At 40.2% G+C, this 14,962-nt stretch overlaps 1 protein-coding gene across 5 annotated transcripts in view; it reads right to left on the bottom strand.

Annotated features, from left to right (window-relative positions):
* Positions 1–4,766: 4,766 nt before the first annotated feature.
* Positions 4,767–14,962, bottom strand: part of ENPP2 (ectonucleotide pyrophosphatase/phosphodiesterase 2) — a 72,334-nt gene continuing 62,138 nt past the window's right edge. For all 5 annotated transcript variants that reach the window (XM_077188376.1, XM_077188360.1, XM_077188365.1 and 2 more), the window contains exons 21-25: positions 14,458–14,593; positions 13,596–13,673; positions 10,884–11,016; positions 10,110–10,266; positions 4,767–5,383 (exon numbers count right to left, since the gene is read on the bottom strand). In XM_077188376.1, coding sequence (XP_077044491.1) covers positions 5,213–5,383; positions 10,110–10,266; positions 10,884–11,016; positions 13,596–13,673; positions 14,458–14,593 — 675 coding nt within the window. In that variant the 3' untranslated portion in view covers positions 4,767–5,212. The remainder of the gene's footprint in view (positions 5,384–10,109; positions 10,267–10,883; positions 11,017–13,595; positions 13,674–14,457; positions 14,594–14,962) is intronic.

Below are 14,962 nucleotides of genomic sequence, written 5' to 3'. Positions count from 1 at the left end.
ACTAAAGCTATTTGCAGATGATTAACAGATCAAAGCTAAAATAAAACAGGGAGGTCAGCAGAAAAAAAATTGCTGTGTAAGGAGATAAGAGAAGTTTCCCATTTCAGGAGACAGAAGAGGTTGAACATGTTGAAGGTCCAGGAGATGCTGTCAGAAGGGGATTGGGGCTGGAGATTTATTTGGGGGGGTGTGCAAAGTTCCTGTTCTCTCTTATCCAGCCTCTTCTGATATATCAGTCCTCCCTGTAGAAAAGAAGAAATAATTCCCTATTTACTGCACTCAGCCAGGAAAAAAAAAACATTGATGAAAATATCCCCTGAAAAGGATTTAATCCTTTTCTGTTGAGGGTTTATGATGTCAAATAATCCCACCTCTTTTCTAGTAAATTCCAGTTTTAGGGTCAATCAGTTACAGCTGTGCTAATCCACAGTTACTAACTTCTTTGCCTGCTGGTGTCTCCATGGTGAAACCTGCAGATGAAGCCTGGGTGACCTCCCTCTGCCTTTCCCTCCTGTGTTTAGAAAACAACAGATAAGGTAATGCAGTAAGGTAAGGCTCCACAACAACTGTGCACATACCAGGGATGCTGTAAGCAGGGCAGGGATTTTCCTTTGGGAGGGCAGATCTGGATAAATTACGTCCCAAACTTTTGATTTGTAAAGGGAAAGAAACTGGTGGGTTTTTTTACTGCAGCTGACTGTTAAAGCAATGCTGCTTTTTATGTCAACATACATTTTAGTAAATGTTAGTTTGTACTCTGTAGTGACAGGCTGTTTGCAGTAACCTTGGGAATACTGCTCTTATCTTGTATTTACACAACAAGTGCAAAGAAACGAGATTAGGTATTTTTCCACAATGTTTAAAAAACCTTTTTTCTCCTCTCTTGAACAAGGGCTGAACTTTAAACATTTCAAACACATTTCCTTCATTTGGAAGATGTACAGTTAACGTGGTATTAATCATTTACTGGCAGGTCTATCCTGGTCAGGCCAAACTTATATTTTCATGACTGTACCACTTCTCTTAGGTCAAGTGCAACAGTGGTCTGAGACTGCAGTAAGGGAAATTGAAACCAGTCAAAAACTGACCTCGACTAGGACCATATACAGGATGGACAGACAAGTACTGTGGCATCTCTCTGGGATACAGAAGGACTCTGGTAAGGAACCAGGCCTCCAAAAGCATTTTGATGCATAGGATTGATAGAAAACCAATTCAGCATTATTTATTGCCCTCAAAGAAAGGGAGTTTTCCTTCTCTTGCCCTGTATTCAAATTTTATTTCAGCCACATGATTCTGAAGCTTTTGGTTTACAAAACATACCTTGTGCTCTCCTGTCAGTGATAGCACTACCAAAAATTATTTCAAAATATCACATACTAGCCCTGTAGAGGAGTGCTGTGACCAGGTTTACAGGCCATACTATATGCATGCTCTTAAACAGACTATCCAACTTCTCCATGCCACAGTTTCATCCATGCCTGTGGTAACAGCAGCCTCCCAGATGTGTTTTGAAGTTTCATTTGTCTCTCTGTGCCAAACCAGCAGAATAAGTGTCAAACTCATTGGAAGAGCACCATACTGGAGCAGAGAGGAAGCGGCAGCTCTGCAACACCCACACCCTCTCCTGCTCTGGGAAAGCCCAGCTGTATCCCTCTCTCACAAGGCAGAACAAGTGAATTTGCCCCTCTGTTGGTAAGGCCTTGCAGGTTTTCTAAAAAATAATATATTAAGGGGGAATTTTCTCGATTGCACTGCAAGGAGTATCTCCTCTGTCTCCTGCAGAAAGGAGCCAAGGTAATCTGCACAGAAGTGTCATACAAATGTAAAGGTAGTTAAAGATGTTTGATGTGGATGTGAGACTGAAGGGAAGGATTGCTGGAACATCAGTTCCTGCTGGTACAAATTTTTTTCCTTCAGTCAGGTCCTGCACTCTGTCCTCACTCTCCAAGACGGACACTGCCCGAGTTCCTGTTCTCTCCTACAACTAGCAACACCTTCAGAGGGAACCTCCTTCAGCTTTCTAGAAAAGGTTTTTGCTTCCTGGCTGTGTGCAGGAATTAGAAAGCTATTTCACCTCTTGTACCTGACAGAGTGATGGATAGGAGGAAACCAAATGCAAGGGAAATAGGGACTTCATAAACCCGCCATGTGTGTGTATTTTATTTTGTGAAGTCTCAGAATCTTCACATGTTCAGCTGACCAACTGTTTGCACACAAAGCACTGAGCAGCAAGGGATCATGGCAGGGCTGCTATGGAGCAGCCTCCAGGGACACAGCAAGATTGGCCTAATTACACATGGTTATTACTCACACTAAATCCATGTGAATTCTGGAAAATCCTTCACAAGATGGCACAGACCTGACAATTAAATATTTTCATTTTCTTGCTCATCTAGAGATGAAATTGATTTATAACACAATGCAAACTGATGTGCTGTTAGCAAACCAGAACCAACATTCAAAAAAGTGCAGAAACTGTTGAATATTGTACCTAACTCCATAAAAGAGGCTAAAGGCTGGACATGGAGAAGAGGGAAACAGCAAGCAGAAAGTCTCTAATCAAGCTGTTAGCTGACCAGGACAGAACATAATCAGAAGTCATTAAGTACTCTGGTACTGTCAGAACAGGATGGGGACTTTTGCTATAATTTCTCCATCATGACCATTCTGTTGGTCAGGTTACTTGACCTGCTTCCAGTGCTTATCTGTTAAGGATATGTGACTGTGAAAAAAGGGGTTAAAAAACGTAACAGTTTCCTGTAGCAGGGTTATTCTAGTTGCACAACTACATCTGAAGGATTTTTCCCAGAGCAAAAGGACTTTGCCAGGTGTGCAGGACACCACAGCTTTTGTCATTGTGGCAGTTGCTCAACTGAACTGCCTCTAACCCATTGAACATGCCTCAAATTTACATCACCAAGTGCAAACAATTATTACCCAAATCCTCAAAAATAGCGTTTGCTCCACAGAAAAATTCAGTGCTTGTTCTCCTCAATGGACCTCTTGCTGAAGCCAGAGAAATATCAAGAAAAGGCAATATGTAACAGAAACAAGAGGTATTTAATCCTTTCAAAATGGTCTGACAGGATTGGAAGGCAGAAGGGTTCCTTCCCTCTGCCCTAAGCTAACATTCACCCTGAAGACTACTGGAGGCAAATTACAAGTTTCCTTTAAAATACCTGTTGTTCCTGCAGAGCTCATGTTGCTCAGAGGGATTTACAGGGCCTTAGCTTTGCATTAGAGCTTTTGTGTTGATAAGGCATCTTTCAATGGGAAAAGTACTCCATGCCATGTGCAGAAGTCACCACACCACAAATATTTCTCAGCAGAGTTATTTCTGCTACTGCAGTAAAATAAAACAGCAATACCATGCAGGAAAGTGGAATCAAAGGCTGAAGAGAAGTAGGTAGGACAGAAGTAAATTACTAGTATTTACTGTCACAGTAACAAACTTAGTCAAAAAATTTGTTTCCCTGTACACTAATCACCACTGTTTAATGAAAGCAAGAGTTAAATTGTCTCTCCCAACCATTTTCAATCACTAATGACATTACAGAAGCAAACTTCTTTGAACACAATATTATTTTTCAGAGCTTAAATGTTCCTTTGGTATAAATTTCATGTTATTTTGGGAGAAAATAAAAGAATTACAGAATTTGTTCAATTTGATTAAAAACCCTAACAAACAGAGCAACAGATTAATGTCAAAGCAAAACAGCAAAACAGTAATGGTCTTTAGTTTATGAACCGCCACATTAAATCATCACTAAAGTTCATGTTGAAGGAATTAGGTCTTAAGAGAAAGTTCTTTTAAATCCAAAGGAAATACCCTTTGTAGTACATGTAAGAACATTAAGTTTATCATGGCAAGAAGCCCTGCTAAAAGCTTACAGGAAAATATTTCTGTGCTACCAGACAACCACAAGAGAAAATTTTTAAGTTGCAAGAATAGGATGTTTCCCATAGCTTTGTGCAGTTATTAGAATTTCCATCCTAATATTTTGGAGTTATTATAAAGTATTCAAGCTTTGTGCTTTACTAAATTAAACAGAATTAGGCAGACAGAATAATAAATTTTTGTCTGGTCATGAGAGCTTTATTATCTATGTTAACATGATTAATTCCAATTTACTATTTTCTCTTAGATGGATATACTACAGGGATGCAAGTTGATGTTGTACTAGAATAATTTTACTTAGGAGACCCTGGCTACTCATCTGTGTACATGGCTGAGATGCTTTCCAGCCCTTCCCTCTTCCCTTCAGCAGTTGCAGTCCTCAAGGAGAAAATAGACACAACTTTCATAGAGAGAGGGAAATGTGTAAGCCCAAATAAAGGCTTTACAATAGTGTCATTAGTGGGTTCAGGGTCAAAGGCACTCAAAACAATAATTCCTCTTTTCCATCATCTAGGTACACTAACACTTATGCTCCATAACATGTTTTCCTTAAAAAAATCCTTTCCACAGTTCTGGAGCAGGGCCAAGTGTCATCAGGCATGGGGTATCCCTGCTAGCTCATGACAGCAAGCATTCTCCCATCCCAGCTCTCACCCTATGGCAAAACCTAACCAGTAATGACTGCTCTGGGTGTCTATTTTTTGGTTTCATTGCTGAGTATGAGGGCAGGGCATCTGGGCCCCTGGCAGTCCTCTTACCAGCAAACCTAAGCTCTTGAGCAGGGCTCTACCCAGTAAGAGATCTGTCAGCACTCAGCTATCCACAAGCCCCTCTGAACATCCCTATGAAAGGAAATCAAAACACATTAAAAAAACTGAATGTGTGGTTTATTATATTTAAGATGCTATTTGTCTATAGTGTTTAAATATCTCTGTCACACAGTTATCAGTAAATGAGTGTAATTTTACATGTTCAGTATTTTGATACACAGTACAGGACTACAAGTGTGGTAAAGGAGCATGAGAAATTAATATTTCCTTGATGCACGCATCAAACCTTGCAGCACCACTTAAAAGCTCAGAGTAAGGACTCAAAATGCAGTATTACAAGCACTACTAAATCAACCAAGAGACATACCTATATTAAACATTAGAGAAACAAAACAAATGACACAAAGGTTTAATGTTTAAGATTTGATACAGGATTAAAATACTAATATTTTTAATGTCCTGGCTTCAAATTAATAAATATAAAAACAATATAAAAATATACACCAGTTGATAAAAGGATGCACTGAGTAAGGTTAGAAAGCTAAATTTCACTTTCAAACGTATGCAGGTATGTCTTTAGGGAGAGGATTTCTGTGTAGGAGCGACTGGTCTTTCGGAAGAAGTCCAAGCTAGTGAGCTGCTCGATGTCACGGACACGCGCAGTGTGCATCTTAAGAAGATCTTCAACCCACTTTGACTCATCCTCTGAGCTCTGGGGGGAAAAAAACATATATATATTTTTATCACAAGTCTTGTCAAAAATCATCTCCAAAAGCAAATGCAACTTGTCTACATATTTGTTCCAGATTTGAAGAAGAATCTCTGTGCTTTATTCAAGAATGAATAAGATAAATGAATTCCAAGAAAATAAATTTGACACTTAAGATGTAAGATGAATCCTGCAGTTTTATTTCAGTACCCATTTTATGATGGGGTTGACACAATGACTATAATCATCCAGAAAAAGCTAGCCTCAAGCTACAAGTGTTTCAGAACAGCTGTAGGTTTTTGGAAGATCCACTGATCACTCCATATTTTTCTATCTCACAGAAAGAACTCCATATTAATCGCTTTTGATTTACCAAAGGCCAAACTCTAGGCTGTTTGGCTTTGAATTCTACACCTACACATTATTCTCAATTGACCATCACATCATCTAACACAGTAATATTTTAATATTTCCATTTTAGTTTTTAGGGGACCTTTACAATTCATTACACAGTTGGGACAATGGTTTATGTAGGTATCTAAAAAAAAAAACTCTTGTGATTGGAACATGCATATTATTCACTGATAGAAAAAAGATTTAACCAAGCATTTCCTGATACAAAGAAAAAAAATAATCAGGAAGGTTATGCTGCCAGAGTGTTTGAGGTCAGGTTGTGTTCTCTTAGGAGATAGCTGCTACCTCATGCCTTGTGCCAGCACCAGCACATGTTGGAGTCATCCACAAACTAAGGTAACTCACAAACACATTAGAAAATCAGCCCTGCAAAACACTGCTGTTTGTGTGCCTTAACCAGCCCAGCAACATGTGCCACGAGCATTGCACCCAGGCCTAGGGACAGCACAACGGGGCCCAGACATGGGAAAAGGACAAAGCAAACAGGACTTTTCCCCCTTTGGCCCCTCTGGCTGGTACCTGTACACCGCTGCTAGGGAAGTGGGTTATATCTCAGGTATTTAGACTTCATGTGTGTGGCTGTTCCTGGAAATGAACCCTTTCCTGACTGCCTCAGTCAGCAATGTCCTCCTACCAAATGATCCTCTCATGGATCAAGACTAAACTCCAACAATGCCAGGACCTATCCAGTGCAGTAGCTGAGCCACAGACTAGGAAGTGGGTCACCCAACAAGAGGCAGGAGGGTGAGGTGATCGTTTGCACAGGGAGGACACGAAGTCCCAGACAGATCACAGCTGGCTGCTCTAAAGCAAACGTCCATGACCCAGTCAACACCTGTTTGGTTCAAAGCTCTCAGCCCCAAAACAGCTTTCCTGTCCTACCACTAACAACCTGAGGACCAAAATCAGGTCTGGAACAAGAAAAGAGAGATGCAAATTAAGAGGGAAGAGGAGGGAGTGTGTCCTGCTAACTCCCCTTTGCCTGCAGTGCCGTGCTCCAGGGATGCTCCTGGCAGCACGTGGCCGCAGAAGCCCCTGCTCAGCCTTCAGCCACAACCAGGGGTCTGCAAACAGGCCTCAGCAGGGCTGCCAGTGCAAAGGCAGCCACTGTGACATTTTTGCTTTCTTCAAACCTTTCTTCTGAGCAGGAAATCTGCAGAGCTCAAAAGGAAGTTATGAGCGAGCTACAAAGCTCACTTTTCTTGAATACAAGCAGTTTGCAAAAGATCTGCAACATGCATAAATCACAGGATGGGGAGGCTTGTTTAACCTAGTCCAGCAAGACAGCATTTGCATGACTCCAGAAAATCAATCAACTGATCTATGTTTTATTTTTTCCAGTCCACAACTGGCCCATGAAGCCTCAGGCCCAGCAGTAAGGATTTTAAATAGTGATCAACTAATACAGTATTACCATGTAACAATGAATGAAGTGTATACATTTAAAATGACGGTTTTCTCCAGCTTTAGTGCTTAGTTCCACCTCAAAAATAAGGAAAATTTTAGAAGGAAAAAGTAACAATTGAAAACATGGAGATAAATAGGAAGAGGTGATTGATTAGGAGGCTAGCACAAAACCCAGTGTAAAAAATACCAGATATTCTGCAGAAGAATCTCTCTGGATATCAATTGGAAAGCTGAACATGATGCATATAGACAGGTGGGTGAGGAACTGACTTAAGAAAAGTAATTTAAATGTTTTGCTGAAAGAGAAAACAGTGACCTGGAGGAATTTTCTAGTAGTCTTTAGGGTTCCTTCAGCTTTGGTCTTAGAAAGGATTTTTTGTAATGTTTTCACACTCGCTTCTTGTGCCAAGGTCATCAGTTGCTAGCAAAACCCCCAACAGTTGAGAACTCCTGTCAGTGCAGAGGAAGGTGGAATAGCACAGTGGAGGATGCAGATGCAGGAGCTCCCAGGACAGAATGAAATTGGGTTATCCAAAGTGACAGGCAGAAGAGAAGGACCTGAGCTGTGCATGGGTGTGAACTACCATTATAACACAGCTATGGAAAAAGCAAATTATAGGCAGTATCAGAGGAGTTGTGTCCAGTGGAAAGAAAAACATTTCCATTTTGAGATCTAAGCTGCAGTACTTAATCTCATTCATGATCCAGGTGAAAAAAAAGATTGGACTGGATAGGATGCATTGGAAGTCTATTCTATCAACAGTCTCATCCTCTCTTAAAAGAGCAAAAAAGATCCTGGGTCATCCATGAATAGAGAGAAGTTATTTGCCTTGAGAATCATCATAAATCATCTCAAGGGTAAAACCCAGAGAAGGCTATTTAAGACGTAGAAAAATGTTGACACAAGAATAAATGGGCATAACCTCACCATGAATAAACACAGTTTAGAAAAGGAACAAATTCAGATGAGAAGAGTGGTGGTGTTCTTCAACAGCTGTGTGAAGAGAATGTGTGTACAGCTAGAGCAGAGCAGAGGGAAAGCTAATATTTCTTCAAATCTTGAAAGAAAACGGTGGAGAGGTTAAGGCAAAATTCCTACATTATCCCATGCATTTCATCCATGAAGTATGGTGAGGTTTTATGCAATCACTTCTTTGAATAAATAAGTGTGCAAAAGTAAGGCTGAATCCAATCAATGATGGATTTCAGTGGCAAAAATTTGCCTAACTGTATTTTCATTCAAGAGCAACATTTAAATATTTTGGAGTCGTTCTTTGCTATATAAAAGGCATGGACCAATGTCTGCTAATGACCTTGCAGAAGCACTGAAGATTCTTTCAAACTGTAAATACATACACCATATGCATTTACAAGTAGCATGATCTACAGAGAAAAGAAGCCTGGTTTGAAATGTAAGAAATCAAGGATTAAAAGAGACCATTATTGTAAAGAGCTCATTAAAAAGATTTCAGCAGTTTAAGAGAGCTATGACACACAATATAAGGAGGAAAAAATAAGTTACTTTGTCATAAAATTATATATTGGCAGAGTTACAGGGCAGAGACACTAATAACTACCAAAATAGTAATTTCCAGATCACTAACTGGATCTTGATTCAGAGAAAAGCAGTCCAGGGAAAAGCCACAATGCAATATATGTAGGACTTCCAGAGACTTCTGGTGAAAGACATCTCTGCCCAAAACAGTTGAGATCCAAATAGGGCCAGACCTGCTCAAGAGAGAGGGATATTGCTCCAAAAGCATGGGCCCTGAAAGCAAGCAATGTTTGATGAATGAAAAAGAAACAGTGTTCAAGGTCAATTGTGTTCAGAGTTGGAATGACTATTTCTGCTTGTAGCTGGAATAGGAGTCTTAGCTTTTTTTGCCAATACAAAATTTATAGCATTAATGCATTCATTCAGGAAATGGTTGTTTGATGAGTGAGAAAGAAACAGTGTTCCAGGTGAATTGTGTACAGAGTTGAAATGACTATTTCTGCCTGTAGCTGGAATAGGAGTCTTAACTTTTTTGCCAATACAAAATTCATAACATTAATGCGTTCATTCAGGAAACAGTCTCCTGGCAGCCCATAGTGAAGTGTCTGTGTGCAGGAATCCACCCAGCTGTGTAATGGGAGAACGAGTTCAGGCGGAAGGACAAGGCTAAATACAGCTGCCTGGGAGCTCTGCTGTCCTCACGGGGTGCCAGAGCCCACGGGGGACCCAACACCCTCCTGCCACACAATCAGATGCCAAGTGTGCACTTTCTGCAGTGCTGGCCAGACCAAAGCCTTCATCAAGATTCTTACAGTAAAGAATCTTGCATCCTAATGGAAGATAGAAGAGAAACCAGGAGGGTATTTGGCCATCTTTGTAATAAGAAGCCAAACTTTTCTCTTGAATTAAGGTGTTCTGGAAGCAGCAAGAATTGGCACTCTACCCTTGGCAGGTTACAGCATATACTTTTAACACTGTCTGGGTTGGATGTAATCATGCTGACTGATGCACCCAGACTGCTATAGCAGACAGATTGCACTGTATCTGCAAATGGAAACTGACCTCTGTAAAAACATCAGGCTGGGTGCCAGCACAGTATGTTTATGCATACAGCCTCCCCCAAGTCTGCTCTGAAGTTACACTGACAAAATATAGAATCCTACAGACAAAAGCAATACTGCCAACCTTCTGTATGTCAGTTCTTCCAGACAATTTTAGGTGCAGTAATAGTTCCTTACTTTCGCTGCTATCATGGAGGAGTGCTCTTGTCTAATGAGCTAATGACACTTCAACAGAGGCACAACTGTTCTCTCATCCAAGACATTAGTGAACACTTGCTTCTAATAGTAATGGGCTTTCACATGTCTCAGGGACACATTTACCACAGGGCTGCAGCAGTGCAGCTGAACTTACATTGCAGCTCTCGTCGTTGTCAGGCCGATGGGGAAGGATGTATGAGAGAACAGAGAGTGGTCCATCACACTTGTCAGCTGGCTGAGTGAAATCTAAGCAGCTGGTTATGATGGCATAGTAATGCGTTGGAACAGGGATTGCACTGCCTTCCACAAACCTGGAGGAATAAAGCAAATATTTATCCACAAATGATGAACTTGTTTGGAAGAAGGTTACACAAACAACATGGTCTTTCCTCTCCTACGTGTGAGGACACTCATACGTTGTTGAAATGTGTTTGATTCCTGAACACTGTTTGATTCCTGAACACTATTTGATTCCATAACACTATTGAAGGTGAGCATCCAATTAGCTCACACTGTGCTACTGACATACCTCATGCAGTGCTGAAAGGCTTCTTCAGTTCAGAGACACAGAGAGAATGCATTGCTGAATTAACAAAGACTTGAGTATGTAACTCAATAGCACAGCTCTTAAGTGGTCCTTAAATAAGGAGAATTTTAGAGACAATAGACTATGTGGAACCAAACTGAACTTCATCTGGAGGATGAAAACAATTTCAAAGTCAAGGTGAATAGTTAAGTGCTGAATTGTCATTTGCTTGTTTTAACCACTGTCCTACCTACATGGGGATTCAGTCCCAATAACTTTAGAAAGAGCTAGAAAATTATGTCTCCTCACAAAAAATTAAATAATGTGCAGTTAATTAATTGTTTAAGATAAAGCCATCATTAAGAGAAGCAACAGCAAAGCAATTCAAAGACAAACACTTACTGTTTTATTTTGTCAGGTGTGTCATGTAAACCATCATAGTCATAGTCAAAGATTGGTCCACTTATAACATTGACTCCATTTCGTTCAGTGGCATATCTCTTCACCAAAACCCTTTGGAAATAGTTCCATACCTCTGTGGGGAAAAAAACAACCCAAACCAACCAATCAATCAAAATAAATTAAAAAACCCCAAAACCCAAAACAAACAGAAAAAAACCCAACCAAACAAAAACCCCACAACACACCAACATTTGGATAAGTCAAAATATGGTAAGATTATAAAGTTTTTTCTTCCTCAAGAGAAAAATCTAAAGGATATTATTCACATGACAGTAGGGGAAATGAAAGACTAAGCATTACAGAGTTACTGCAGCTTCATTCAGTTTTGCCAATAAAGTCTATTCAGACTTTGTTCTCTGTTATCTTTTCCCCCAACCAGTGATGAAGGAAATACATGCTACCACTCCCAGGACAGCATTGCCATAGGCCTTGCACAGAGATTCTGCTGCTCCTTCACCAAGCTGCAGAAACAGCTATTCACAGGTTTTTGATATCTCTTTAAACACTGCCTTTGCCTTTGTTATCTGCTTACAGGGAACACTGCTGGGGTGGTTTGTTTAGGGTGTTTTTATTAATCTTAAAAAGGATACAGTACCGTAATTAAAAGCTAAAACCAAACATTTTAAAAGAGAGAGAAATACAAATTCATTCAGTAAAATATTCCTTTGATACAAAATGTTTAACTTTTAAACTAGGTCCCATCAAGGGTGACCAAAGTCATGTCCTTGCAGCAACATTTGGGAAGAGCATGATACACTTTCTCCCACCATGTCCTCCTCAAAAAGTTAAGATTCTTGCAGAGATGGGAAACACACTGGAACCTCCAGTGATATCATTCTTTTCTTCTCTTCCTTTTTATTTTAACTAACAGAAGAGTGGGTAAACAAAACTTCTCACACTTGCAAGAGTTTAACTCTTGTCTTGCCAGCTCAGACCATTAAGTCCATGGTTCCCTGGAGCTGGTGGCAATGACAGCCTTAGAAAGCCCCCCTGAACACCTTGTTCTAACACTGCTCAGTGCCACATGCAGTTCCAGCTGGGGCTGATGCCCAAGGCCCCACCTGTACTTGTCTAACAAGAACCTCAGCCTAATCACTTGGCAATACCACTCCTGCAGCTGCTCACTCCTCCTTTGCATGTGCTTTATCAAGAAAAACAGTCCAAAAACAAAAGAATCTCCCTTGTCCAACTGCCTCGAGTTTTGTATCTAAATAAGATGGCAGCTCCACTTCCCACTGCAACCACATAGAGAGCAATGCCAGGGCAATGAGGGGGCAGCCCAGGGGTATCATTTTTGGAGCTCCAACAAAGCAGGAACTGCTTAAGCCAGTCTCATTATGGAAAAAGTGGACACAGAATTATTGCCAGTGGGAATGGGACGGGACAGTGAATTATAAACACGAAGCAGAGGAGGTGGCCTCTGCAGGCAGCACTACCACCATAGCCAGCACAGCATAGCACTGCCACATCCTATTTGACCTGTCATGGAAAAAGATCCATATAATGAGCTTATACTTGGCTCTCAGCACTGCAACCTGTACACATGGAGTGGTTTGTAATTTCCCAGCAATGACATTAGTACCAGAATTTTTCTGTAAGGAATCTGTGACCCACATGTGAGGAAGAAGGCCGCTAGATAAAATGAGCTGCTAGAGGTGGGCTGTTCTCCTGTGATTAGCATTTCAACCAAATACTTAGATTAACATTAACATTAAGAGCATTTTTATGAAGTGATTCAGGAGTGGGAAATCCCCAATAATTTTTCACTCTTTAATCAGTCAAGTGCTTTTGCTCAGATTTCCAGCAAACATCACCACTTGGTCCTACACAGAGGTTTTTCAGTTAAAAACACTCTTTTCTGGTTAAAAAGGAGAAGTCTCCATAGGCTTTGATGTTTATCCAAACCTCTCTTGCCTAAAATCTGAATTGGAAATCTCACAACAGGCTCTTGAGATTCTTCCAAGGCTTGTCAATCCCTGCCAAGCCAAAAATGCCACCAGAATAGCCTGATGGTTTTCCTACCTCTTGGCAAGACTAGAGAGAAAAGGGATGTGCAGACAAAAGAAATGTTAGTAATATAACCCTGCAGCACTGAAAGTCTCAGACAGGTTTAAATCATCCCTTATTTTCCATAAATTGGTTTTCTCTTCTTTTTTTTTTTTTTTTAATAGGTAATAAATATGTTCAGTCTCCCTCCAAGGGTATGGATAGAAAAATGAAATGTAACCACTTGTCCCTGAACTACAAAATACCAAGGGCACACTCCCAGGCTTGTGCACACTCTCAGGCTCCAGTTGTTGCCTAAGTATGTTCTGCACTAGCTTGGGCTACAGACAAGAAAATCTGAATTGTCTTACAGGAAGTGAATTACTGTGGCACAAAGCACAGCTGCAGACCTACAGCATGGATGTGCCCTTACTTTAACCCAGCACCAAGGAAAATAAACCTTTCTTAAAACTTAAGTCTTTCTTGTGGCATTTTGCCTGCCCATATCAAGCACTGTACAGGTGTCCACAGGTACTAGCTGCTGGCTACAGGTAACTGAATTTAATGTACTAAACTTGTCCTATCAATTCATTCCATAATCCAACACAAAGTTAGAAAAAAAAGCTTGCTGGTAAAGAGAAGTATAGTCTTGGAAAGAGCACTTACTTTTGAAGGCAGGATACATTGGAATGATATTTGTTATTAGAAAAGCGTCGTATTTTGCTTCTGCAGAGGAACTTAATTCTGAAAACAGGGAAACAGAAAAATATTAATAAGATGAAAGATAAGGATTTCAGAGAATATAGAAATCTTTTGAAAATGGCTTCAGATATTAACCAAAGGAAATACCATAATCTAAACAGCAATCTGAGTGTTATATTCAGAAGTGCACACTACATACACAAAATTTGTCTTTAATGTGACAGCTGTACATGGAAAGAAAGAATTTTATCTTTACTTCAACTGTCAATCAGTTCAAAATATTTTCATATAGCTTATCTATTTTTGCTATCTTAAAATGCAGAGAGCTCTGCAGTCTTTTATAAAAGATGCCAAGAATTTCTTGGTAGAGGAGTGTGGGATTATCTTCTAGTTCTGAGCAAGCCTCTGCACCTGTAATTCCATTTCAGAAATCAAGCATAAAATATTACAGCCACTGAGTGAGGAAGATGGAGCAATGAAGTTCAAAACTGTGAGACAGTTGTGCCCCTTCAACATTTACTAATTCCAGAAGATCATGGATCCAATACTGAAGCAAAGCAAGCACATCAGGAGAATTGAGAATGCTTGTTTTACACAGGTTTTCTACTATCACTGTTTCTATAGGATAGTAGAAACTTTTACAGTATGCAAGAGACTAATTCGGATTTATAAATTAAAAATACGTTTATTTACTGGTGTTTGAAATCAAAATTAGTCTGTTTATATCTGGTGGGGTTTGCCTGAAGTTATGTTCACACCAAAGGTTTTCCCTACAAAACAAGAAAACTACAAAATCCCTAGGTACTAAAAATCTATGTAAACTTACGAGGAGGAAAAAGGAATCCATAGGAGAGCTGTTTGTCGCCTCTGTAGGCGGCGCAGCTCTGGCTGTTTCCTGGAGAAATGCGGAGGTCAGGCCTCACACAGCTGGCCAGGTGCTCTGGGACACCTGACACCTCTGCCTGCATGGAGGAACATGGAGACAACAAAAAATGTACTTTCAGCTTTTACAGATAAAAGGAAACTAGGTCATACTGCTGACAGACTACACAGAAGGCCTTGCATGCTGTAAAATAAAGCACTTGGCTGTACCACCCAATCCTGCTCCTGCATTGCTGCACAGCCCCTTCTTCAGGGAGCAGAAATCCCCACAGGAGAAAATTCAAATGAAGTCGCTCATAAAAAAACAAACCCCCATTGAACAAAACTTAAAAATAAAACAGGAGAAGAAATACACAACCCTTCCCCTTAAAACTGTTCTCTCATTAAGGAAATAAAAGAATTTGGGCATGGTTTACAATGGTACTTTGATGTAATTTCTGGTAGGAAGA

The sequence above is a fragment of the Agelaius phoeniceus genome, chromosome 1 (assembly GCF_051311805.1).
Source record: "Agelaius phoeniceus isolate bAgePho1 chromosome 1, bAgePho1.hap1, whole genome shotgun sequence".
Lineage (NCBI taxonomy): Eukaryota > Metazoa > Chordata > Aves > Passeriformes > Icteridae > Agelaius > Agelaius phoeniceus.
The sequence above is the reverse complement of the archived record's forward strand: the minus strand, read 5'-3'. Positions and strand labels throughout refer to the sequence as shown.